Source organism: Neospora caninum, chromosome VIIb (genome assembly GCF_000208865.1).
Source record: "Neospora caninum Liverpool complete genome, chromosome VIIb".
Lineage (NCBI taxonomy): Eukaryota > Apicomplexa > Conoidasida > Eucoccidiorida > Sarcocystidae > Neospora > Neospora caninum.
The window spans coordinates 3,512,445-3,538,130 of record NC_018394.1 but is presented as its reverse complement, the minus strand read 5'-3'; the positions used below and the strand labels follow the sequence as shown (position 1 = coordinate 3,538,130).

The window sequence follows — 25,686 nt, the reverse complement described above, 5'->3', positions numbered from 1 at the left end:
TTTGAGAGTAGATATTATTGGAAAACGCAACCAAGTGAGGTACACTCAGCAGTGAAGTTTCCCGAAGTACCCAGAGCTTCGGCCGACGTAGAGTGGAAGAAAAGCAAAACAAAGGGAAACAGAGAACAAGGAGAAGGCAGGAAAGAGCCTTGCTGGAAGCATAGACCACTCCGAAAAATTCTGCGGGTTATGCTGCCGGTACCGTTGAGATTTGAGGACCCAAACGACGAAGAAAAATTCGCTTCAACAATTCAGGTATATCCGCGTGAGACCGAAGCTGCCGAAAAGTTCTGTAGTTTACGCCTTGCCGGCAGAACTATCTATGGCCAATATGAATGGAGTCACCAGAACTGGAGACGTGGTTACCTAGATCTTCTCACCTATGCCTAGATGTAGCACTGTGGCTCTCACTGCGTAAGAGGTATACGGACATAAAGTTCACAAACTCCATAAAGGTGTTTGGACATCCCAATAAAGCACTGTCCTATGCGAGTTCATCTTTATCTGCGCTGCACTACAGAGCAGCAGACACGGTGTCTGCCCGATTTATCTTTACGTGAAGATTCTCTGCCTGTGTGAAGTATCTCCCATAAGGTATGCCTCTGTACTGTGCTCCCTCAAGAAGCGTGCAACGTTCTTTTCTCTACGTAATAAGCTGGCAGATACCCTGAAGCAACGAATCCAGTCGTGTAAGGAATGCACACCACTCACGAGAGGCAGACCTCAGAAGCCTATGTGTAAGCGTTCTCAACAGCATGCTGGTCAGGTGCGCCTTGGCCACGACACCCTGTGTCTCGTTTTGCTCTAACCATTTCTGTTTGTACTCTTCTTTGTACACAGGAAAACGCGCGTGGGCTTAGCTTTTGTGCTGCATTAGTCTGCTTTTTTGTGTTTGTTTTCAGCATCAATTACAAAGGAATATCTGGTGGACTGTGAGCATCCCCGTCTGTTCGCTGATTCTCGAGTTCATGATGACTCGTGTCTCCACACCCCAGTTTGCGCCGCTTCTGCATACTCCACATCTCCTCTACACTGTTGGAACGTTTACCCTTGTTTCGGTGTTCATTCTTCTCTTTCTTCTCTCGCACGTTTCCGCTTTTCTCCCTCTTCTCGAAAGCTGCCTCTGCATCAGTGGATGCCTCTATAGCTTACTCCTCCCTCTCCTCTGCGACCACTATCGTGTCGCAGCACTCTTAGGCCTTTCGCCTCAAGAAACATGGGGACGAGACAGCTTCTCGGATGGCCCCGTCCTCATGGCTTTGACGGCACTCCTCTTCTCCGTTGCTATCTTCATACCAGTCCGGTCCGTAACAAGACTCGATGAGAATAAAAAACCAGTGAAGCTTCATCAGATATATACATATACATTTACATATACATACATACGTACATACATACATACATACATACGTACATACATACATACATACATACATACATACATACATACATACATACATACATACATATATTTGGGTCGTGTGGACCTTCTTCTCTCCTGTCAGTTTGGAAGTGTAACTTGCACCCAGAAGACATATGAATCTGTATGTGTTCAAAACGTTTCCCCGAAGCACTTCGCCATCCTTAGAGACTCGCCTCGCGTAGTCTTCATGGAACTCTTTCGTGTTCCTTGCAAGTGCATATAGGCAAGTACACGAGCATATATAGTCGTGAATTTGTGTATGAATAGAGAAACCTGTTTTAGCTTGCCTGCCTTATTTTTTGCCTTTAGCTTTCTTCGTACGCGCTTGCGTAGTTTCCCCCTATATGTACCCGCCACAGTCCTGCCTGCGCCCGTCTGCAGATGCGCGTGTGTGCAGCTGGCGCCCTGAAGTGCCGCGCGCGCCGCGTAACAGTTGCCTCCTACATCTGCAAAGAGGTGTATGTATGTGGATGTCTTTATGTTTCCCTTTTTCGCTCCGGATCTCGCTTTCGAAATACTTCAGAATCCGTACCTGGTTCCTCATTGACTGCGCGGTATCCTGCGTCTGCCCTGTCCAGAGACATATGCCTGTGGCCGGTATGCCTCGTGGCAGTCGCTTCCTTCCAAGCTGCGACACTTCTCACGGGCGGCGCAGACGGCCTTCGTCCGAGTATCATCAACGGCCTCTTGCTTATGCTCCTTGCCTATCTTGCACTCGTGGGTAAGACACAGACACACACTCAGCCTCCGACGCCAAACACGAAAATGCGAGAGGCCAGTGAAGCGAGCGACACGGTGGCATTTTTTGCCTGTCCCCCGTTTTCATTCCGGATTCTGCTGCCGCTCTTCAGGGCGTCGTGCGCTTGAGCTTCAGCTGCGCCTTCAGTGCCGGTGCATGATCCAGGCGCAGGCATCGGTGGGTGCCCTTCGAGCCCGACTAGCGGCCGCGGCTTCGCTGCCTCCACCACCCACTCCACCGACGGGCTTGGAGTCCGTCATGAACGCCCTAGAGGCCTCGCTGGATCGGATGAGCAACGTCAAAACCGCGCTCGCTTCGGTCACATCGCAAAGTGTTCCCCGTCTCCTGTCATCCACTGTCCAGCATTACTCTGGCGTTTCCGCCCACGTCGCAAAGAAGAAAAGTACAAGTACGTACCGTCGTTGGTTCGTGTTCTGTGTTCCCTTGCCTTCTGGGGCGTTCATGCGCGTTTCCTGCCCCCAGAATGGCAGTCTGCTTTGCATCCAGTGAGTCGTCCGCTCGTCGCTTTGCACGTTAACCTTCGTGGTTCCTGGTACAGCTTCAAGCACTAACGGTTTTGGCTTTTTCCGGGACCAGACAGATACGTAGAGGTCCGGGTTGACTGTGTCTCGGAAAGACTCTCCACATTTTTCGCTTCCCGTCCACGGGTGTCCCTATACGGGCCTCCGCCTTGGTGGCATTCCCTCTCACGTGCCGTCTTGCCTGTTGTTTGTGCCGTGCTGAAGATACACCCGCCCGGACAGTCAATGACATCGAGGGGCGCCCGTGGGGGATAGGGCAGACACCCGCCACAGGGCGAGAGCAGGGCGAGGAGAGCGACAAAGAGGCAGGTGCCTCTAGGACCTCTCGTTTCCTTCCTTTCTTTCTTTCTTGGCAACGAAAGTTTGGCAACGACCCTGAGGGCGTCCAGGACCATGGAGAGCACACGCAGAGCAAGCGAAGCAGCGACGGGGCAGCAGAAGGAGCGAAACGAACAGCAACGCACAGCAGTGGCGAAGAGGAAATACGTGAAGATGACAGCAGCCTTGTGCCCAGTCTATGGGGAGCGTGGGTGTGTACAGAGGTGGACCAGGTTATGCACGATGTGGAGGAGGTGAAACGCCAACTAGGTGATCTCGGCGGGCTGCTCAAAGTTGACATCAATGCAATTCTGCGGGTACGGAAGGGACCGGCTTGAAATCTCGTCAATCACGGTGGCCAGCGTAAAAGAAGACAAAAGCTCGCAAAGGAAACAGAACGGCAGGAAAAGGGCACTCAGAGGCAGAGAGCGAGGCAACATATGAGGAGAGTGTTTAGATAAGCATATTTCAAAGCTTCAGCAGGGAACAATACACATACGCAAAGCCGCAAGAGGCAAAGGAGTGAGACAAGTCAAGGACGAGAAAAGAGGTAGACACGTTGTACTGCTTGTCCGTTCCTTATCGTTTTTTCACTTTGGGCCCACGGTTCGCGCATGCATCCCAGTCACAGGCAGCGGCGCAGCGGCGGTCCTCTAACATAGCAAACACGAAATTTGAGGGACAGGAAACGGCCGAACGGAGAGAGTCAGGAAAACGTACATAGGGCGAAGTGCGAACAAACCCAGCGATATCTGGCAACGTTCCGTGGCCCAACTTGTGGAACTAGATGATCCAGGCGCTCGCGTAGCAGCGGCGTTGCGCCGGTCACTGCAGTTGAAGCCCTCGACAGAAGACCTCCAGTGGCTAAGACGAAGGAGAGACGTGACGCCCGAGGAAGCAGCTCGAGGCTGGAAACGGAAAAACGGTTGTGGCGACGCTACACACGCGTGTCGTGTCATGCTTTCTATCGTCCTCGCCTCCACACGCCATTCTGCATGGCCTCTCGTTTCATTAAGGGCACTCGTTGCTCCTCATTCTTTTTGCTTGCCCCCAGTTTCTTCCGCCTGCGCAACTCTGAACTCCGCTACTGCATGCAGTTCCCCCTTGCCCGTTTGTGCTTGCTCGATGTTGTGTTCCCCTTCTTTGTGCGTCTTGCCGTTTCCGCTTTCCGTACACCGCCTGTGTGCGCATTGTGGTACGTACTGCTGGTCCTCCGCTCGGCGTTTTCGCTTCGTCACAGCTTCCGGTGTTTGCAATCGCCCTCCATCCGCTTGACCGTATTCCTTCCCTTTCGCGTCTTTCAGGCCTCTCTCCCCGAAGACTCGCGTCCACCATCGTGTGCGTCCTCCCCGCCCATCTCTCCGGCGCACAGTTGCCCGTCTCTCGCCGCCGTCGCAGTCCGGCAGGGCTTTGCGGCTCCTCCTGAGTGCCTCCGCGCTGACGCTTCGCGGTGTCTCAATCCTCTGTCTCTGTCTGCCTACGAGGATCCGCTCTCGGGTTCCCCCGCCGTCGCTGCGACTGCGCAAAGCGCCGGCTGCCACGCTGGCTGTCTCGCGTGGGCGTCAAATGCTCCCCTCCAGTCCGTTTCTGTGTTGCCGCGTGCGCGGCGGAAACGCGTGAGGGGAGGCAACGCCACGTGCTCGGCCTTTCGTCTCTTTCTGGGGTCGGAATTGACTGGCCATCGACAGCCGTCCTTCCAGGCAGCTGCGTCGTCGTTCAAGGCTCCGTTTGACGGCCGCCAAGCCGGCAGCGTGACCCCACACGGGACAGATGTTCACGTGCTGGTGGACGCCTACGCGACTCTCCGAAAGACGAAGACAGGGCAGACATCCAAAGCGGAGCGTAGGAGAAGAGAGAGCGAATGTCGTACGCAGACTATGCGTAGGGAGGAGCTCCGTGCTCCCATTTCCATCTTGCCTTCCCTCCTGCAAACTGAGAGAGAAGGAGGCGCCAACCCCTTTTTCGTAGGGAAAGAGGGAGAAGCGTCAGGGGGGAAGATGCACGAGGTGGAGAGAAAGGAAACCCAGGCGGAATCAGTGGGCAAGGAGACGCGGAGACTCGGAGAGCAAGCGACGGACAAGGAAGGCGGAAGCAGAGAGGACACGGGAGTCGAAGGGCCGACTCGGAGGGGAAAGGAAGCGCGCGGGCAAGACGTACACAAGAACCCGAGTGCTGCTGACGGAGAACTGAACAATGAAGGCGGCACGCCAGATGCAGAGACGCAAGGCTCGACCGGCTTGGCACGGGACAGCCGAAGTGAAACAGACGAAAAAGGAAGACAACTGGAGAGAAGAATCTCATCCGGTCCTCCCCAACTTGTGCCTTCCAAAGAGCCGCTGAGCAGCGGGGTTCTCCTTGGTCGGGGCGTCGCTTCCGCCTCAGATGCCGCTTCTCCCGTTCACGGTTTGTCCGCAGTCACAGGGTCGGAGAGCGTGCCAAGCGAGGAAGCACATCGTGCCTGGACATCGACACGTGACAGAACGAAGGAGCAGAGAGACGGAGAAGGCCAACTCCACGGTGCTCCTCCGGTGTACTTTTACATTGGCGACGAAGAAGACGACGGAACAGGCAGCAGCTATCGCTCTTCGCTACCTTGGCCCGGAGAAAGCAAGCACCAGGATATCTTGGTTTTGCCCGGCAAACAATTGCCAGCCGCCGCCCGGCTGTCCCGCGCCGTGTCTTTCGCGTGGGGTACGGCGAGGTCTGACATAGCAGAGGCAGGCAAAGACGGAGAAGAAGTGAGGGACGAAAGATGTGCCACAGGAGAACTTCCCGCTACCCGTGGAAGCGGCGCTGAGGCCATTACGCCTACGTCTGCTCCTTGCCGCCCCATGCGTTCCGCCGCGCCTCCCCTGGTCAGTCAGAGCCGATGCGGGCCAAGGGGGAATGAAGCGACAGCTGGACAGAGGCGAAGGCGTGGAGCGGAGGCTGGAGGGCACCGGCAGCAGAGCGTAGGGAAACTTCGACAATCTTCTGTCGATCGCGTGCACTCTCTTGGCGCACAAATTTCCGCTGCATTTGCTAGCTATCTTCCGCTTCAACAGCTGGCCAACCGGTGTAATCGCGTGCGCTCAGCGACGAAACAAGAACACCCGTATCGCTTCAAACTGCCCAACACGAGGTCATCAAATGCGCCAGCGTCAGGTGTCTGCCTCGTCCCCCACCTTTCTTCAGGGGACGGAGGCACAGAGAGCGGCGCAACAGATACAGTGGACGCAGCTGGTGCGCAGACAGGTGACGAGGAGACGCGTAGTGAGGAGACAGGTGACGAGGAGACAGGTGACCAGAAGACAGGTGGAGAGGAGACGGGTAGTGAGGAGACAGGAAATGAGGATACAGCGGGCGAGAGGCGAGGGAGGGAGAAAGCTGGGATGGCACGGCTGAAAGCGGAGAACTCGCCGACAGAGGTAGGCAACAGGCGGAAGGCAACACGGAGAGCGACCGACGCTGCGACCCTGGAGAGAGACGCGAACAGGTATGTGGACAGTGAAATAATAGATGCGCAGAAACGCGGAGACACAGAAGCAAAGGAAAGCACAGCGGAAGCAATGAGCATCGCCTGGCTCTTGCATATGCAGCGCGAAACTGCTACCTCGTCTTGAGGAGAGATACGCGGCGTTGCCGACGAGTACAGAAAGAATCGAGCGGTTGCGAGAACGGATTGGCGCTTGTTGGGCTCTGGACCTCCTCCAGCTGCACGAATGGACAGAAGGAAGAGCCTTGCAGACGGTAAGAGAGGAACTAGCTGTCGCTTGCACGAACGGGAAGTCTTGAGTAGACAGCAAACGCCGCTCGCAAGGAGACGTAGAGGCGCATCGGCGGGCGGAGCGGACCTCGTCAATAAAAAAATAACGAACAAGGCCGCAGCCATATTGTAGTGAAAATCAGGGGAAGAGGGTATAAAGAGCCACGCTTAGAGGAGAGGCTAGAGAGAATGTGACATCGAGGCGCAGAGTCGCCACAACGCAAAGAAGGAGGGACTGGAAGCCTGCAGACGACGGGGGGTTTGGGGGGGGGGGAGCAATGCTAGTGGGAAGTGAGTTGCAGCGCGTCAGGGAAGAGCTGCCCCGAGGGCGGTCTAAGCGTCGCTTCAACAGAAAGGGTAGGCACCCAAACCCGCAAAAGAGAGCAATCACGCGGAGCCGCACGAAGCAAAGGGTGAAGGGAGTATCAGACCAAACGACAGAAGACGACTCGTGAGGCCAACGGTAGGACGCGAGCAAAAGCCGCAGCGACGTTTGAAAACTGAGACACTACTAAATGGAGCAGAGGGCAATTGGCATTCCCTTCTGTTCTGTTTTGTGTCCAGCTTCGATGTGTGCTCTTGGCCCTCCGCTCTTTCGTCGCTTCGCGTCGCCCTGGATACCTCATTCCCCTGCGACGCCGTTTCGTCCGTCGCTTCCGATCCCCAGCGTGTCTTTGACCGGCGGCTCGTCTTTTGTTGGCGCCTTTCCTCGGTCCTCTATCCTCGCTTCCATTGCTCTCGCGCAGCTGTGCGTCTCCTGCGGTTTCATGTCTCTTCTTTAGGTCGGTGCGACCCTACTCTGTCGCTCGCCGTCGATTTCGTCTTTCTTCCACCTCTCCGTCCCTTCTCGCTCAGCGAAGCCCGATTTTCGTCGGTCCTCTCCAAGCACCGCTGTCCCTTCTGCGCCTTCTCCGCCTGCCTCCCCGTCTGTTTGCTCCTTCCTCGAGACGCTCGCGCTGAGTTACCATGCCACGATCCCCTACCACAATTCGGTGCATGCAGCAGACGTCGCGCACATGCTCAGGTGTCTCCTCCGCATCCCCGCCCCTAGGAAAGGGTGGCGGCCGTCTCCCTCGTCTTCGCCCGCTGCCTCTTCGTCGGCACCTGCGCGTCCACTGGGGGTGTTCGGCCCAGGCAGTTGCTTGCGAGAAGACGGCAGCGGAGACAGAGGAGGCGGACGGTCGGGGACGGAGGACCGCCAGAAACAGCCTCTTGCTCGACATGCACGACTCGACAGAAACTGTGAAGAAGGAACTGGAACACTGTGGGGTCTCTTGTCTCCGACGCAGAGAGCCGCGTCAATGGTTGCCGCCCTTGCTCATGACGTGGGACACCCTGGAACGACAAACGCTTTCGAGGTATGCGTGCTCCTTTCCAGTGTCCGATTTACTTCTCGCCTTCTTCAGCTGTTCCTCTGTCGCGGCCCTGAATCGGCGACTCCCAGGTGATGCGTTTGCTGTCCGAACCATTATATCCATCCAAGATATACCCATATATATATATATATATATATCGCATTGGCATACGCATATGTGCAAGTGCAACCATATATAGGCATGCACGTATGTATATATATATATATATATATATAAATGCTTGGCACTCTGCGACTTCCGCACTGTCAGGAAACTAAGGGATCCGCGTTTTCTCCATGCGGCCCCACCTGACCAGCGGCCGGAACTGATCTGCGCCCTCTTTGTTCAGCCACAAGAGCCACCATTTCTCGACGCTTCCTTTCTCGCCTGTGGATGTCCTTCAGTCCCGCAATGGATGTTTACACATACGCTTGGATATCCAGATACATATATATGTATATTTATACATATATTTATACATATATTTACATATATATTTACATATATATTTACATATATATTTACATATATATATATATATATATATATTTACATATATATTTACATATATATATATATTTACATATATATTTACATATATATACATATATATTTACATATATATTTACATATATATATATATATATATATATATTTACATACATATTTACATATATATATATATTTACATATATTTACATATTTACATATATATATATATATATATATATTTACATATATATTTACATATATATATATATATATATATATATATATATTTACATATATATTTAAATATATATATATATATATTTACATACATATTTACATATATATATATATATATTTACATATATATTTACATATATATATATATATATTTACATATATATTTACATATATATATATATATATATATATATTTGGTGGCTGAAGGCCATCTACTCGGGCGGCAGGCGGACGCGCATACGGGTGCAGCAGGCGGGTTCGGCGGTACCCGCGTCTCCTTGCATCGATCTAGGGATCGATTATGTTTATACAGATGCCGCCTTATATAACGAGGTGCGGCGCGACGTGCGTATGTGCCTATGCAGAGAGTTGACTGCAGATGCACGTGAATGGGTCAGTGCATTCCTCTGGCGAAAGTGGAGGGAGCAAGGTTGAAATGGACAGGTATTACTTACAACCCTGTCGCTTGTGTACCCACCGTCTTCTCTGGTTTCAGATGAATCGGAGAAGCCTGCTCGCCCTGACATACAACGACAACTCTGTTCTCGAGCAGTTCCATTCCTCTGTCGCATTTTTCCTCCTCCACCATCACCACCTCCTCCTTCCCAGACCGCTCCACGCCTCGAAGCCGGCGGGAGCGAGGAAGAGAAGCTCGACCAAGCGCGAAGAGGCGGCGCCGAGTCGGCGGGGAGACGCAACCGCCCAGACAGGCACGGGCGAGACTGCAGACGGGCAAGGGCTCGAGGGTGGCGGCGAAGGCGAAGTTCTCCAAGAACGCGATGAACCGGAAGGAGAAGCGTCGCTGTGTGACCGCATTGAAAGAGAGGACTCTTATAGAGCCTTTCGCAAGGAAGTGATCGAACTCATTGTCCACACGGACATGACTAAACATTTCTCCCTCCTGGCTCTCTTCAAGGTCAAGCGACAGACTGGCGGGCTCGACATCGTGTAAGAGACACCCGCAAGCGACCGCAAAGACCCGCCATCCCCGTTGCTATCTTAGGTCCCCTTCGCTGCTGACATAGCCTTCGGCGTGTCGTCGACCGCCGCTCCTTTGGGCTCTGTTGGGGATCTTCTTCGAGGTTTCCTGCCCGCTCTTGTTCTCTGTGAGCCAACTCCTCCCCGACCGCTCCATCTTGTGTTCCGCCCTCCTGCTTTGGTGGCTCCTTCTCTGACCGTCAGTCGTTCCCGCCCCGCGGGTGCCTTCCGAGTTGTCGCGCTTCCTCGCCCCGGTGTGGATCTGTTTTCTCTGGAGTTTCGCCCTGTTCTCTCCGCCACGCGCCCTCACCTGCTGCCTTTGCTCGTTCACCTTCATCCACGGCCCACCCGACCCACACGCGGACCGCGCGAACCTGCCGATGCAGCTTTCGACGGCAGCAGTTCCAGCGCCTCGCGCCTTCTCGTGTGGCGTCTGTCTCTTTTACGCACGCTCGCAGACCTGTCACCGTCTCCTGTCTTGGCTCTCCTCTTGTGTCTCTCGTCTGTTTCTTCCCGGCCCGCGCTGTTGCAGCAACAACGAAGAGGACCGCTCGATGCTACTAAAGATGCTGCTGAAGGCGGCAGACATTGGCCACGCAACCAAGACGTTCGATCTGCACTTCTTCCTCTCGTGTTGTCTTATTGAAGAGTTCCACAGGTAACTGGACTCAGCCGACGGCTCACGGGCGTGGCATCCACAGCATGGTCCACGCAGCAGAAACCGTGGCAACTCGCCTTTCGTTATGGCCTCTCGCGTGACAGAAACGCGGTATCGAAGCGAGGCGCGGCGGAAGGGACGGGAAAGGGGCGGAGCGACACCCGGAAACACGCGTGACTCTGCTCTGTCCTTCGTGCTGCGACCAGGCAAGGCGACGAAGAAAAAAGGTGCGGAATGGCTGTCTCGCCGCTATGCGATCGAACGCAAGAACTGCGACAAATCTTCTCCTCGCAAGCTGGTTTCCTACAGGTGCGTTCCTCTTTCACCTTCCCAGTCACTCGGTTTCGCCGCACTCTTTTTCTCGGCGTCCTCTGTCCCCTGTCCCTTTTTTCCCGCCCTCAGCGGGCGTCGACAACTCACTCTTGCCGAGTGAAGAAGCGTCTCGCGCACGCTGCCTCCTTTCTGCTTTCGCTCGCCATGATGCGCCTCCCTGCGGACGAGCAGAAATCGAGAGACAGGCAGCCCCGTGGACAGGCGCCGACGGGCTGTCTTTCTGGCGGGCGTGTGGGTCTTCGCATTCTCCGTTTCCGTCCTCACCGGTCTGCCCCGTGTGCTGTCGTTCATCCTGCGCGTTCCTGGCGACCGTGTTTCCTTTTCGCCCGCTCGAAAGACGCCGCCCTCGCCCCGGCGACCGCTCAGCCCTCCACGCGTTCCGGGTGTGAGGCCTCCACCTGTCGACATCTTTGCCTGCGTTGGGTTCTCTCGCTTGTCTTGCTTCTCCAGGTAGTGTGTTTGGATTTTTTCTCCGAGCTGGCCCTCGCTGCGCGCGACCTCGAGCACGGCAACCTGCTTCAGCGCCAGGCTCTGGGCGCTGGCTCTCTGGAGTCGTCGCTTTCGCGTCCAGCTTCGTCCTCTCGTTTGTTTCAACGCCGGAACCTCTCGGCCGTCGTCTCACACGAAGGGAGAAAGAAGACCGCCACACCGAAAGACAGTGAACTTTTCTCGCTCTCTTTCTCTTCCTCCGCCTCCCTTCCTCGCCTGTGCACCCGCTGCCCCCGTCAGTTGTCTCTCTCGAATGCACACCTGCCTCAGCCTCCGCCGCCTCCACCGGCTTCATGTTCCTGTAGTTTCGCTTCTTCCTCCTCTGCGTCTTCTGCTTCCGGTTCCTCTGCGCCGTCGCTCCTTCTGTCCGAAGCGCAGAGTGAGGACGCAAGGAAAAGACGAGCGCGCGAGCGGTCTCTCCCGTCTCGTCCTCGCTCTCGAAGAGGAACAACAGAGCCTTTCTCGACTGCGTTGGTCCGTGAAGCTTTTCCGCCGCAGTCGGCCTCTGCCGCCGCAGCTGTCTCCTGTGTCTCCTCGCAGGGCGCGCTTCGTGGATCCACTGTCTCTTGGCTCCACAGAAGTTTGCCAGAGGCGACGAAGGCGTGCGCAGGGGATCCCGCCGGGATCGAAGGCCTTTCTGCCGGCGAGAGCCGAAGGCGCGCTACCCTTGGAGTCCATCACCCTGCTGCTTCCCTCCAGCCTAGCAGTCCGGAATCCCGACGAGGCGCAAAAGGCGGCAACGCATGCATGCGGAGCTTATCGTCGTTTTTTAGGGGCCCGAAGACGAGAAAGGAGGACTCTGATGACGAAGCTCGGGCGCGACAAAGAAGCCAGACTTTGCCTTCGTCTCTTTCCTGTGCGCCTGTGTCACGCGGTGGAGCCGTCCATCCGCTTGACCCACGCCCACGCAGAGTTTGGCTGGACGGCGAAAAGGGACGTGGAGACCAAGGACAAGAGCCAGGAGGCCAGCGGCCCAGACTCAGCAGGGGAGGCAGTCTGCCTCCAAACTACAAGTCCCGGGTGGGCGATCAAGCAGGAACCCAAGACCCAGTTGAAGCCGCAGGCACCGCCGTCGCGCACAGTGCCGAGCAGAGAAGGAGAGAAAAGGGAGAAGGCAGAGCAGGGGATAGAAGGGAGACGGAGACAAGCGAGGAGCGTAGAAGTTCGACGGAACAGCAACTCGGTGCGGACGAACCAACGACCGGAGAGCCAAGGGAGTCCAGAAAACGGGAAGAGAAAGAGGAACCAGACGAAGCGCGGCTGTGTCACTGGGACCTCTGCGAAGTCTGTGGAGACAACTGTCGATCACCTGGAACAGAAACGTCTCCTCATCTCTCTTCCTCTTCCCCTTTCCGTTGTTCTTCCCTGCTTCAAGTCTGTGTGGCGCAGATTCAGAAAAACAAAAATGCTTGGGAGGTAATGCGACGACCGACAGGGGGGTTGTGGAACAGCTTCATTGTGTGCGGGGTTGTGGATATGACAGATTTGTAGATCTAGAAGTGAACCTGGCGATATCGACAGGTCCAGACACCTACGCAGTAGGCAGACAACCGGACACTTTGAGGCATCCACAACACCGTGTGCACTTGGTGGTAGAGAGACGCCCGTATCGGCATCCGAGCAGATGACGGTGCGGACTACACAGATCACGTCAGATAAAGTTTCACCTGGAACTCCACTTCATTCTTCGACGTTTAATGCGCCGGCTCCTCGACAGGGGCGTGTTTACACGTGTGCTGTCTGTCTCCGGTCTCGTGTACGCAGGCCATGGCGGAGGCTCAACGCGATCCGCCGAGTCTCCTCCCCACAAACATCCTGTTTGGGCCGTTTCCCCAAGAAGGCGTGGCCAGCCTTGTTCGGGCGCACCTCAAGCGATGGTCAGGGCTCTCGCTCTGAGGCGCGACACCAAAGAGAGAACCGCGCAAACGCTCACCACCCCGCCCCCTTTTTGCAGTGTGCTCCTCGCCTTGCGCGTTCGTTTTGTGTTCCTAGGTACTCTCCTTGTGTGTGCCGACTTGGAATCCCATGTGCAGTTACCTTCACCCGTCGTTGTCTCCCTTCTCTCATAACTTTCGCCAGTTGTGGTTTCAGGCGTTGCGCGTCTTCCACGCGTTTCCTGCGCGAGGCGTCCCAAACGTCACGGTGTGTGTGTGTGTGTGGTTTCTCTTCCTTCTCACGCTCCGTAACTCCGTTCTGCCTAGTCTTCTTCCCGTTGTCGATGTCATTTTTTCGGCTGGTTGGCCACGTGTTCTGCTTTCGGCGCTCTCCTTGCCCCGCCAGCTTTTTGCGCCGTTTCCCTGTCCACCTCTCTGTGTTCACAACAACCCGATGGGGAAGGGAATACCGCCGTTCTTCTGGCGTCCTGGGCACGGACACCCGTGTCGCTCTCGGTCGTCTGCCTCAAGGTGCACACGTGAACGTTTATGCATCTTGACAAATTCTGCCCATCTTTGTCTCATCCTGGCTTTCCGTTCCGCGTTGTTTAACGCGAGTCACCCTGGACCGTGGTCCGCGCGATGTTGATTTCTGGCGAGTCCAGAAACGGTCATTGTTCATGTTTCTGTCAAAACGGAAATAACTGGTTCCTCGTTTGCCAGAGCGTTTGTATCAAAACGCAAAACGCCTCAGACCTCGGTCGCGAGCGTTTCCACGACGGCCACACATGCAACGCACCCTCCACTATCGCTCGTCGCAAGCGCTGTAGAGTACCCTCTTTCCCTTGGTTCCTTCTAGCCCTCAACCGCGCGGCTGCGAAGCGCCTCACCCTCTTCTTTAAGAAGTAGAGACCGCAAATGCCGGGCTGCTCGTAGAAACAACACACACAGCCCCCTTGCTCTCCAGGAAATGGCCGCGCTACAATCGTTCGCTTTCCCTCCACATCGTCGAGGAGAGCCTCTCTTCCTCGTTTCGCTATACTTGGCAGTGAACCGTAACAACGAAGAGCTTCTGGGACGGTCGGAAACGCCCGTTGCCGTTCTGCGGTTTGTCCCAACTAACGCCACTCGGGGAGAGAGCACAGCTCTCTCCCCGAGTGGCGTCAGAAGGAACGGAATGTGCGTCTGTTCTTAGCGCCGACCTCACCGGACGACGTCGCTGCTCGCAGCCGACGTACTAAAAAGATATCTGTCTTTTATACGTCCGGCTGAGAGGCTTGTGCCGACGCGTCACGCAACGTCTTCTCGTCGGCCTGAGGGTACATCGCACGCCGGATGTCTTTCTGAGTTCACTTTGTGGCGGAAATAGGGCCGAGGAACTGGATTTTTGAGAGGTGAGGACACATCCCAGTTCGTGAGAACTCCGCTTTCGAAACGCCCTCTTCTCTGGAAAAACGCCGACAGCTAGGACCGCGGTTGGGAAAGTGGGGGCCGAGGAACCTCTGGGGGTAAAATGTGGTGTCTTCTCCCCAGCGCAAATCACCGTTTTCTTGCTGTTACATCTGGACGCGTCTTGATTTTTCTCGGCCAGCCTGCCTCTCTTGTCTCGCCGAACGGAGAGGAACTTGTGCGACGACTTCTTTGTCGCATTTTCCTCTGCTGCGTCGCCCCTGAACCGCTTTATTTTCGATTTTCCAGTGTGCCAAGTCGCCTCATCTCCCCGTCCTTTCTGCCTGCTCATGCACACCACGCAGCCGGCAGACGCCTGGACGGCCTCAGGCGCCCTCTGGTTTTTCCGGTCCGTTTCCTCTCCCTTTCCTCTCCCTTTCCTCTCGTTTGCGCGTTTTTTTCTCCCCGTATTTTCGCGAGTGGATTCTCTCCGCTCGTCAGGATTTCCCCCCTCTTGGTCTCCGTTTCCAACCGGCACCGCGCCGCGCCGGTGTGTGTAGTCGAAACTCTTTTTCCAAGTCCCAAAATCCGCTCGGGCCACGGTTCTGGGCCAACTTCCGCTTTTCCTCGCAACTCGCTTCGACACGTGCCGTCCCCCTCTTCTCTTTCTTGCTCTCGGTTCCGGTATTCCTCCGGACGGGGCGTCATGAATTCACGCTAGGCCTAGCCCCGCGTGTCTTGGCCGCAGGCATCCCATGCAACCTCTCTCTGGGCACCCTCGTCGTTTTCGCGTGTTCCTGACCTCGAATCGCCTGGCCGCATCATTGCCGTCTTCACCCTTGGCCTGTTTGGCAGAACAAAGTCGCGCGTGTCCCGAAGCTGCCGCCAAACCGAGCCTGCGGGGTGTCGAGGCCGTGCAGCCACGTGGATGACCTCGTTCTTTTTGTTCTCTCTCTTTTCATTCGTCGCATCTCGACTTTTCATCGCCCAGATTGTCTTTGTTGACCTCGTGAACGTTTGTCCATACAGCTTAGCGGCGCACAGCATCGACGAAGTCGGATACAACACGAGGGGAACACAGACTCGTTCGCGGACTTGCTTCGTCCTACTTTCTCATCTTGGTCACTCTAGAGGGCTTTTCTGTCTCTTCTTTCCCAGTCACGCCCATCTGGCTCATCTCGTCTTGCTGTTTCTCTTGCTTCCCTCCCGTTCGTCTCTCTTCTGCATCGCCTTCCTCCGTCCACTCCCTTCCGGCGTCTCCCTTTCTGTCTCCCTCCGTTGTCTCTCTTGCCGTTCTGTCTCTCTTGCCGTTCTGTCTTCCTCGCTGTCCCCCCCGTCGCTTTCTCCTTTTCGCCGGATGAAAGCCCTCGTGCTTGTGGGTGGCTACGGCACGCGGCTGCGGCCTCTCACGCTCTCCGTGCCGAAGCCGCTGATAAACTTCTGCAACAAATCAATTGTGGAGTACCAGATCCAGTCTCTAAAAAAGGCAAGCATGTCGACCTACTGCATCTTTTGTGTTGATACAGAGACATCCCTGTGGATCTGATTGTATTTCTGTCGGCGGGTCCCGTCTCTCAGTGGGCATATATGCATATAAGTTTGTTTATATATATATATATATATATATATATATATATATATGCATGCGGTGCTCCGTCACTGTCAGAGTCTGCATATTGAGGCATACGTGCAGATCTGTGTAGAGCTGTTAAGGGGAGAGACTGGCATGGAGCGTCGTCAGCCGGAATGCGTTTCGGGTGTCCGAACGGTGTCTCCTGTAACGCGGAGACGGTCCACTTCACGATGTGCAGAATGGTGGTGCATGTGCCCAATTCAATGCATGCATGCCAGCATTTTTACATGCGCATGGCGGGGTGGTAACAGACAAGGGCAGTCCTTTCGTACATGTAGGCATGAATAGGGTAACCACGCGCGACACCGTGGGACGTGCAAGGAGCACCGGGGAAGACAGTCGGAGACATATGGAGACAGAGAGCAGGGAACACACAAAGCGGGAGAAAGGCGGGCGAGACGGAATGCAGTGCATACAGGCGACACAGAGAGTTTACGAGGACGCGTTTTCCCTTGGGGGTTCTCTCCGCCTCGAAGACGTCGCTCAGCAAGTGATCGTCTGTGTCTCCGGCGGCTGACAAGGTGCACAGTGGCAGCATCACACAGCTTAGAGTCTGAAGTCCGTTTCGAGGTACGCTTCGCTTCGTGCCTATGTTTCTGTCTTTGGAGCCGTCTCTTGTCCTTGCAGGCAGGCGTAGATCATGTCATCCTCGCCGTTGCGTATCAGCCATCTACTCTGATGGATGCCCTCAGTGCACTCGAGCAGAAGGTAAGGTTTTCCGCTTCGTCCCCTGGGTCCCTCTTTCTTCTCCGCGACCCGGCCGGTCTTTTTTTGGGGCCGCGACTTTCATTTCTGATTCGTGTGCGGAGCTGTGTCGCTTCTCCGCGTGTGTGCTCCGCTTCTTCTTCCCGTCCCAGCACAGCGCGCGCAGGTTAAGCCGTGCTCAGTCTAGGTCTCGGGCCCAGCCGCTCTCTGCGCCTGTCCCCCGCGCCGCTGTCGTCGCGGCGTCGTCACCGGCTGTCTCTCGCGTCTGCTGTTGCGCTGGCGACGCGTCTCCTTTTGCAGGCGTAGTCTATGGATGACAGTTACCACTCGTGGCGTTTGGCCTTTTGTCTCTGCGCAGTATTCTCTGGCGATCACGTGCTCCCGCGAAGATGAACCACTCGGCACCGCAGGTCCGATTCGCCTGGCGAGAGATCTTCTGCTCTCTCCGCCGCCGGCTCTGCCTCGCCCAGATGGAGACGGCGAAGCCGCGACTGCCGTTCGCGAGAGCCCAGCGCGGGAGAGCGCGAGCGGCCAAGCGGCTGCTGCAGAGCCAGCCGCGGCGCACGCCGGCGCATGCACGTCCGAGGAAGTCGCGGACACGGAAGACTGCTTCTTCGTGTGCAACAGCGATGTGATTTGCCCCTTCCCGTTCAAGGAAATGCTGGCCTTCCACAAGGCAACGGGCGCAGAGGGGACGATTCTGGTAGGCACAGGCCGCGCGGAACGCGAAGCCGGGATAGGAGACCGCGCACGAGAGAGAGAGAGAGACAGCCTGAGAGGGAGAGAAAAGGGAAGGTGTTTTTGGTCCGTACGCGCTCGCGCACAGCCAGGCGCGATACGCGCCCCAGTTGGCTGCCGCCTCGAGGAGGGAACAGACGCGTTCTTTCAGAGGGGCCGCGCCGCAGCCAGGCCGCAGGTCTGCGGTTCGTGCAACGCAACGTCCTTGCTGTGCGTTCCGTCTTCGCCAGGTGACTGAAGTCGAGAACCCGTCCATTTACGGCGTCGTCCTTCACGACGAGGAAGGACGCGTCTCAGATTTCATTGAAAAGCCGCAGCAGTTCGTGGGCAGATGCATCAACGCCGGTGAGTAGGTTCCCAGGCTCCGGAGAAAACGCGAAGAATGACGCGGACATTTCCCATGTCCGCTTTTCCGCCGGCCGGACAGGCTCTCGACCTCTGGCCACACAGGTCGTCTCCGTTTGCGCCTTGGTGGTGAAACGCCGACATCCCTCCGCGCGTGAAGAAGCTGCCGCTGAGAATTGGATTAAAAACTGCGTGGTATAGGAAGCCCTGACAATACTGCAATTCTAGAGAGATCGTCTTTTAAAATTAAAAGCATGGGTTCAACTACTTCGAAACTTAGACAGAAACGGTGTCTGTGTTCTGTCCTGCTCCAGTTTACCGGGGGAGGGGGGGGGGGTCTCCTTGCTTTGCTTTCGGCGACTGCGCCTGCGCCTGGCCGGTGCCCGCCGAAGCGCCTCCCGCCCTGGCAAGCAAAGCGTCCACGTCGACAGGAGCCTTCACACACACGCCGGCTGCGCGCCTCGTGCTCTGCAGGCGCCTCGCGGATTCGGCCTGCCTGTTTCTGCTCGACTGTCTTCAGGGTTGTACATTTTGAACACGAGCGTCATCGACCGGATCCAGCTAAGGCCCACATCCATCGAGAAAGAAGTCTTTCCGCAGATGGCCAGAGAGAAGAAACTCTTCTGCTTCAAACTCGATGGATACTGGTAAGCCTCTCTGCGCAGTGGTGGTCCGATCTCCCGGGGATCTCCCCGAATAGAGCCGCAGCCAGGTCTCTGCCCATCTGACCGGACTGGTCCATCGTCTCTTTCTCCATCTGCGCGGGAGTCTCCGTCACCTTCGACGTCGGGATCGGGCTCGTGCCTGCATCGGCATGCATATGTCTCTTCAAGGTTATGTCTTCATCTCTGTCTCTGAGCTTGCGCCGGAAAGAGAATTCGCTGCGGTGGCGACGCTCAAGGGATTCACGAGCGGAGAGAAGGAATCTTTAAGCGGGGGGGACAGAGACTGGTGGTGCGAGGGGGGTCGGGAGAAGCAAACGCACCCTTTTTTTGTACGAGGCAGCACCGAAGGCAACAAACGAATTTGCGGGGATTCACCTCGTCTCACGTCTCCCCGCGCTTGGACCTTAAATGTAGCCGGCGGCCACAAGGCAAAGCGCATGTGACCCATGTACCCCCAAGCACTTCGCAAATGTATATATATATATATATATCAATGTGAGAAATCATATGCATGCCCATGCATATAAATGTTTGGTGCGTGAATCAAGAAACGAGAGCAAGCAAGCGAACAGTTAACTTTGGTGACAAACCGCTGGACTCTCACAGCCGGCTGAAAGGGCCATCCAAACATTTGGAGAATGGAATACGTAAATGCACATGTATGCATCGGAGGTTGGAAAGCGGCCGTGGATTCCTGAAGCGCTCTCGGGGACGCATCTCCACCGCGGCGCTGAACTGTGTCTGGGTTCCTGTCTGCCTTCAGGGCGGATATCGGCCAGCCGAAGGATTTCCTGCAAGGGATGTCACTTCACCTGGATGCCATGAGACAGCACCAGGAAGCCGCCAGCCGCGAAGAAAGCGAGAACGGAGACGACCTTGCCGAGGCTCCAAGCTCTTCCCGCCTCGTCTCCGGTCCCCAGTTCATCGGCAATGTTCTGGTCGTAAGTTTCGACAACAGCAAGCAGCCATCTACCGATGTAGTTTTGTCAACTTCCTGGTGCACAATCGCGCGCGTCCGCATGTGTTTTTGCTCGGATACGGTTCGTCCACTTCTCCATAAAGACGCAGAAGAGCACCTGTCCAAGGCGGAAAGCCCCGTCAATAGCGCTGGCAGGGAGACTGTGCGGGGTTGGCCAGATGCATCAGTTTATCCAACTGGGGGATCTGGCCATGCCTCGATCCTCTTGATACATCGTGCCGACAGCGACCGATATCTTCACTGATCGTCTGTCTGCCTGTGTCGCTCTACTTTTCACACATTCCCGTGTTTCTGTGAAAAAACCATATATATATGTATATATATATATATATAAGGAACCGTGCAAACCCGCCTCCGTACATGCCAGCGAGCTGACCCCCTGTGCTGCTAAGACCTCTGTGCCAACACGATATGCAGACATATATATATAAATATATATATATATATATATATAGAGAGAGAGAGAGAGAGAGATTTAGATATAGGTGGATGTATGTCCAGGGCCAGGAAAGGGGTATGTGCGTACGTGCATGTCGTAGTATTGGCGACTTTCTACGAGCCGTGTCAACCAGCGTACGCGTGTGGCAGCCGGGGACTGCTGTGTTGTCGCGCATTTCAGGATCCGTCGGCCAAGATCGGCGACGACTGTCTAATCGGTCCTGACGTCACGATTGACCGGGGAGTCGTGGTTGGACGAGGCTGCCGGCTTCAGCGCTCGGCACTCATGGAAGGTGTGCGGGTCGGCGATTACACGTGGATGGAGACAGCCATTGTGGGCTGGCAGTCTCGGATAGGAAAATGGGTAAGACCCGGACGTGGAAAAACGAGCGGTTTTGTGAAGCGAACTATTCTGCGTGCTGGACCGCGTCTTCTCTCGCTTGATCACTTCCCTTTTCCCCTCGTTGTTCTCCGTGCGTCTGGTTGCTTTGTCGCGGTTATGGCGGTGTCGGATTGAACGCACGGTTCGCTTGGTAGCGGGGGTAGGTCTGGGCCCCTTGGTGTTTCGTGTGTTGTGCGCATTCCTGCCTGTTTTTCGATTCGTGTCAGGTTTGAGTTTCCTGTTTTCGTTCGCAGTGCCGGATTGAAGGCCTTACTGTTGTCGGCGAGGATGTGCACATCCGAAGCGAGTGCTGCATCAACGGCGCGTTCGTCTTGCCGCACAAGAGCATTACGCAGTCTATCCGCGAACCGGGAAGCATTATTATGTAGCGCCGCGCATGGCGCGCCGGAGACGAAGGCGAACAGGAAAGAAGCACTCGTCGCGCTTTGCCGCTCCGTGACCTAGGCAGAGGAAGGCGGAGGCAACTTAACATGATGGTCATGAAAAGCACAGTAGAACTTGGATCCGGTAAAGAAAGACATTCAAGATATAAACCAGTGGTCCAACCAAAACACTAGCGAAGGGGGAACGAACGAAGACGCCCCACTGCTCTGGCGCGGCGCGCAGTCCGCTAACGAATCTGAAACCTGCGAAAGAACAGAGTCGACAGAAAGAAGGGTGTGGGCAAAGGGATGTTCTTTCAGTTTTGGCCGGCTCGTGCGCGCCTCGGGTTTTGGGAGGAATCGCCGGGCACCCTTCCAGCGAATCGACAGGCTTCCGGCCGCGGTTCTTTCCCACGGGAACACGGTGTGCCGCGTGTGTACGGAGAGACAACAGGTTCGTTGTTTTACGTGTTTTATGAACACTTTTGTCATTTTGAATCGTGTGTTCACGGACGGCCGCGCGCTGCGCCTCTTTCCAGTTTTTTTTGTCAGCTGTTCTTTCGGCTCCGCTTGCACATTGCCTTCTGTCCCCTTGTCCCTCACTTGGCAGGACGTAAGTCAGGCGCCTCCCTGACCCTCGAAAGAAAGCACAGCAACTTGTCCGCTCTCGGTCCTTTTTTGTTCGTTCCGTCTTTTCGACTTATCGATTTCCTGGTGCAAGTGCCCTTGGTCTGTACTCTTCTTTTCATGCTACCCTTCGACAATTTTCTTCGCTGTTCTTGGCCACTCGTGAAAGTTCCTGTTCCTCTTCTTCCTCGCCTGCTCTCTGTCTGCTGGGTGTCCATCGGCAAAGCCGTCTCGAGTGCTGTGCCTCTCTTTAGCACCTTCATCCCCTTCAAGTTCTCTCTCCAGGTTGCTTGACCTGACGATAGACGCGTACAATGATGCAGCCTAAAACTATTCAAGGTTGCGTAGGTCCACAGAGGTTGCACTTTCGTGAATGGCAACGTCGATAGACCGCTCACATTAGTTTCGCGTGAGGAAAGGCGACTCCTTCGCTCGAGCGGCGCACAGGCACATCGAGGGAGACTGTCAGAGATGCTTCACCACATGCTTCACTTGCATGTACGGTAACACTACGCGCCAGCAACTCCAGTCAGCAGATACGGAGACACGAAGGCAGATATATACGCCAGTCGACAAAGAAAGCAAAACATCACCCCCCGCGTTCATGCTGTGAACCCCGTCAGAGCACGGGTAAAAATAATATTCTGTGTTTGTAATACAGCAACTACCAATAGCATTTTCCACATCCCGCACGATAAGGGTAGATGCAATGGTCTTTCCAGCATACAGGTGACTCGGGGACACTGGCCAACATTTCACTGTGATATTTCAGCATGTGCTTGTGCGCAAAACATGAATGCCCAGGAGGGCTGGGAACAAGACTCGTATGTAGTCTGAATAGTGCCGCGATGAGGAATGCGTAGATTGTTGGGGACTCAGAGCGGAAATAAACACACGTCCGCTGCTCTCGCGAGGACGTGGACGAGCCGCGCGGTCCATTCGATTGCCACTACCGAGAAAGTAGCGGAGAAATGCCCGGATTTGGTGTGCGAATTAATTCCGCTGACAGAGTGCGCGGAGCCCTGGACAATCTCCGAATGTGCGTCGACCAGACGAGCGAATGCTTCAATTCAATCTTCACTCGGTGTCGAAGTTGCTTGCCGTGCAGAGGGCGAAGCTGCATACTTTGCAGAGAGAGAGATGGACATGCAGGGAGACGACAAGTAGACCTCTCCCAGACAGACAGTTTGCGCCTCGCGCGACTGAACAATAAACCCAGCAGCTCCAGGCCGCCTACCGCCCTTGTAGAGCCCCTGTAGATCGCTACTCAACCCCCATGAGGAGCCGTCCCTGAACACCTACCTCACCAGAACGGCATCCCAAGCACATGCGAAGCGTACGTTGTCTTTTGTAATAACAACACCTTTCGATTCGCTGCCTCCCTCCAAACAATCCTGAGGCGGAAGTTTACTGTGTAAGACCGAAAAAACCTCCGGTGCCTCAGGATTATTTCCGTTCTCTGCGCGCCTTCTCTAATACCTTTTCTGCTAATATCTGATAGGCGGTGCCAGAATCTGGAGCCGTCTCGTCGAACGGTGCCTGTGGGTCCACGTGCAAAACTTGTCTGAAGCGCGTCTCTATCTGTTCTAGATTTCTGAGGACGTCACGTGTGTACTTTTTCCCCCGCTCGATCGTCAGCTGCCGCTGAAGGACAGCAGTATCTTCTGAATTTGTCCTGCGCGCCTCCTCAACGGCCTTGACCAGCTTCGCCTCCTCGGGTATAAGCTCTTCTCTCAGCGATGCCAGGCTACTTCGAAGAATTTTCCAGCATTGTGCATCTTCAAAGTCGCCTCCTCGCCCCCGAAGGACGCTTTCCTCCTCTGTCGGTAGAGGCTCGTGTTCCCGGTTTTTCACGTCGTCATATAAAGACTTCTCCGCGGAAACCAAATCTTCATACCTCTCTTCGATCCGATTCCTTTCGTCGCGCAAATACTTGACAATCTTCCCTACGAGTTCTGCTTCCACAGCTGCTTTGACCTTAGATCTTTCGTTCACTGCTGTTCTCTGCTTTTTCGCGGCTTCCTCAACAGCATAATCGAGCATTTCATCTTCGGGGAACGTTTGCGCTATTTTGCCGGCTTCCACCCTCTGCCCTACGAGGTACCAGTACGCAGACAGTTTTGTCGTCAGAGGTGGTTCAGTAGGGGTGAGTAACCGTTTGGCTGCATAGATCCCGATGCAAGCGGTCAGAACAATCAATATATGCTTCCACTTCCCTTTTATCCACGAGAGCAACTTTGAACGGAAGGTGCGACTCTTTCGCGCCTTCTCTCGCCATGCGTTTCGCGTCTCTGAGTGTCGGATGATTCTGTCCTGAGGAAGGCCGAAGGTGTCTTCAATTACTTGCACGCGTTCCTCCAGCGGTACGTGCGTACTCACAGATATTGCAGTTGGAGATGTATTTTCCTGCAGTGGAGCTTTGGCGACGGCGACATCTGTTGAACACAGTGTATCAGTACCTCGTACCACAGCAAGGAAGTGCTCATTGAAAAATAGTACAAGGGCCGCCTGTTGAATCAAACGAAATGGGATAGGCGGTTCGAACAGAATGCGGTGGTCGACGTCGTTACGTTGACCGCTCCGAATACAACGCCCTGGTGCCATTTTGGAAGCGGTGGACAAAAGGGACACTCCTGACAAGGACTCAACGTTGGCTTGACGATTTACCACTGTCGACTCGCCTACAGGACTAGGCCGTTGCAGGCGCCTAAGAACTCGTGGATAGTACAGTCCCTTCTGACTGTAAAGGTGCTCAGGATATACATTTCGTGTTGTACCCGTCAAACAGTACACAGAAAAAGCAGCGTCGCCTCACACGCCCGCAGCTGGTAGCCTCGTATCCATCGCCATGCGCAGCACGTCGACTATCTAAAGCGACGGAGACAGTTCCCCCACGGTGTGACCCCCTGTGGACAGCAGCCGCAAATTTCGACAGCCCAGAAGAATAGACACAATGATATTCAGTGTTGTGTCGCTGTTCCTTTTTGCTGCCTCCCTGCTTGGTTTAGAGCCTTGCGCCGCATTCCAGCGCCCGCCGGCGGCGCCTTGTGCAAAGCGGTTCCTCCGTCCCCTCGGCTGCCGATGGACCGCAACGATCAGTCCCGGACGAGTGACAAAATACGGTCTCATGGGGACTTCGCCAGGCAGCGGCGTTTGCATGACGCAGAGAAATACGTGTCGGAAGAAGCAGGGAAGAGAGAGCGATGCCCGCCGGTATCAATCCTTCGAAGCCTGCATTTCTATCATTCATATATTGGGGTTCGATACTTGAAGAAAGTTGCGGTACAAGGAACTCTAGAAACCAGAGTCCTCGGGAGATGCCTGGCAATGCGACGATGTGTAGGTTTCCAGGGGATTAGCCCAGAAGATCATAGCGTGTAGACCACCTGGGTTCGCGCCCAACTGAACGAAGTGATGGCAGAACGCGCGTTGGGGTGGGGACAGGCTGTGTCAGGTATACACGTCAGCAGAAAGCGGTTCACTCCGGGCTCATGCGACGCGGCGGAAGGCCTTCCCCGGTCATCACTGGGTAACCGCGGGATGGAATACCCCGTCGCCCCACAGGTAACTGAGGCACCAGAATTCACTCGTGCGTGTCTGGTAAAATTTCAGTCGTCACAAGCAAGGCATGTCGATGCCCAAACGCTCCCTGGGACAACTGCGGAACGAGGCGGCACTACACCGTTCAGACACGTGCACCAAAGGCCACACAGCCAGTCATATAATTACCTGTGGTGTGTTTATGAGATTAGACAATTTCTGGTGTCGAACTCCTTTCTCAGTTTTTCTTTTCCAGCAGCCACAGTTGTTTAATAAGAAGTAAAGAAGAACCGTCGTCCACTTCATATGATGTTGCCCAAAGCCCCTGTCCAAGCAGTATCATGCCGTGTACTTGTCGCTAGAGTGCGTAAAGCGTCCAAGAAGCCCACGACGAAAATACGAGAGCTACGCGGTAAACCGTCACCATAGGGACGAGGCATTCATTGTACGTGAGGCGTGATTTTAGTAATCTCGAGAGTGTCCGTAGGTCTTCGACCCGCCACACGCTGGGCAAGCCCGTTCGTGGCAATTCAGAGTGCGTATCCATGGAGCGTCGGCGGGGTCCAGTGTGCCTCGCAAGACTGACCGTTTTACTGCTACGGAGTTAAGCTCTGAGAAAAAACTGGTGGACGCGGAAACTCCTCATAACTGTGTAGCGGTCTTTGATGTGAGGCCTCAT

General features: G+C 55.0%; 4 protein-coding genes across 4 annotated transcripts; 3 read left to right on the top strand and 1 right to left on the bottom strand.

Moving 5' to 3' along the window:
• Positions 1-755: 755 nt before the first annotated feature.
• On the top strand, positions 756-8,215 carry NCLIV_028420 (hypothetical protein; the record flags this gene model as incomplete). Its single annotated transcript, XM_003883036.1, has 8 exons — positions 756-766; positions 903-932; positions 2,002-2,144; positions 2,275-2,571; positions 2,909-3,339; positions 4,327-6,497; positions 6,601-6,751; positions 7,550-8,215. 8 exons carry the CDS (start codon positions 756-758, stop codon positions 8,213-8,215), a joined length of 3,900 nt encoding a protein of 1,299 aa, XP_003883085.1.
• A 1,132-nt stretch (positions 8,216-9,347) lies between these two features.
• NCLIV_0284 (3'5'-cyclic nucleotide phosphodiesterase domain-containing protein) lies at positions 9,348-12,729 on the top strand (the record flags this gene model as incomplete). The annotated part of the gene is made up of 3 exons (XM_003883035.1): positions 9,348-9,799; positions 10,362-10,487; positions 11,850-12,729. The coding sequence occupies 3 exons, from the start codon at positions 9,348-9,350 to the stop codon at positions 12,727-12,729; spliced, it is 1,458 nt and encodes a 485-aa protein (XP_003883084.1).
• Positions 12,730-15,929: 3,200 nt separating this feature from the next.
• On the top strand, positions 15,930-20,846 carry NCLIV_028400 (Nucleotidyl transferase family protein, related; the record flags this gene model as incomplete). Its single annotated transcript, XM_003883034.1, has 8 exons — positions 15,930-16,045; positions 16,814-16,913; positions 17,269-17,613; positions 17,879-17,993; positions 18,514-18,640; positions 19,422-19,599; positions 20,257-20,439; positions 20,712-20,846. 8 exons carry the CDS (start codon positions 15,930-15,932, stop codon positions 20,844-20,846), a joined length of 1,299 nt encoding a protein of 432 aa, XP_003883083.1.
• A 2,067-nt stretch (positions 20,847-22,913) lies between these two features.
• On the bottom strand, positions 22,914-24,071 carry NCLIV_028390 (conserved hypothetical protein; the record flags this gene model as incomplete). Its single annotated transcript, XM_003883033.1, has 1 exon — positions 22,914-24,071. One exon carries the CDS (start codon positions 24,069-24,071, stop codon positions 22,914-22,916), a length of 1,158 nt encoding a protein of 385 aa, XP_003883082.1.
• Positions 24,072-25,686: the final 1,615 nt, after the last annotated feature.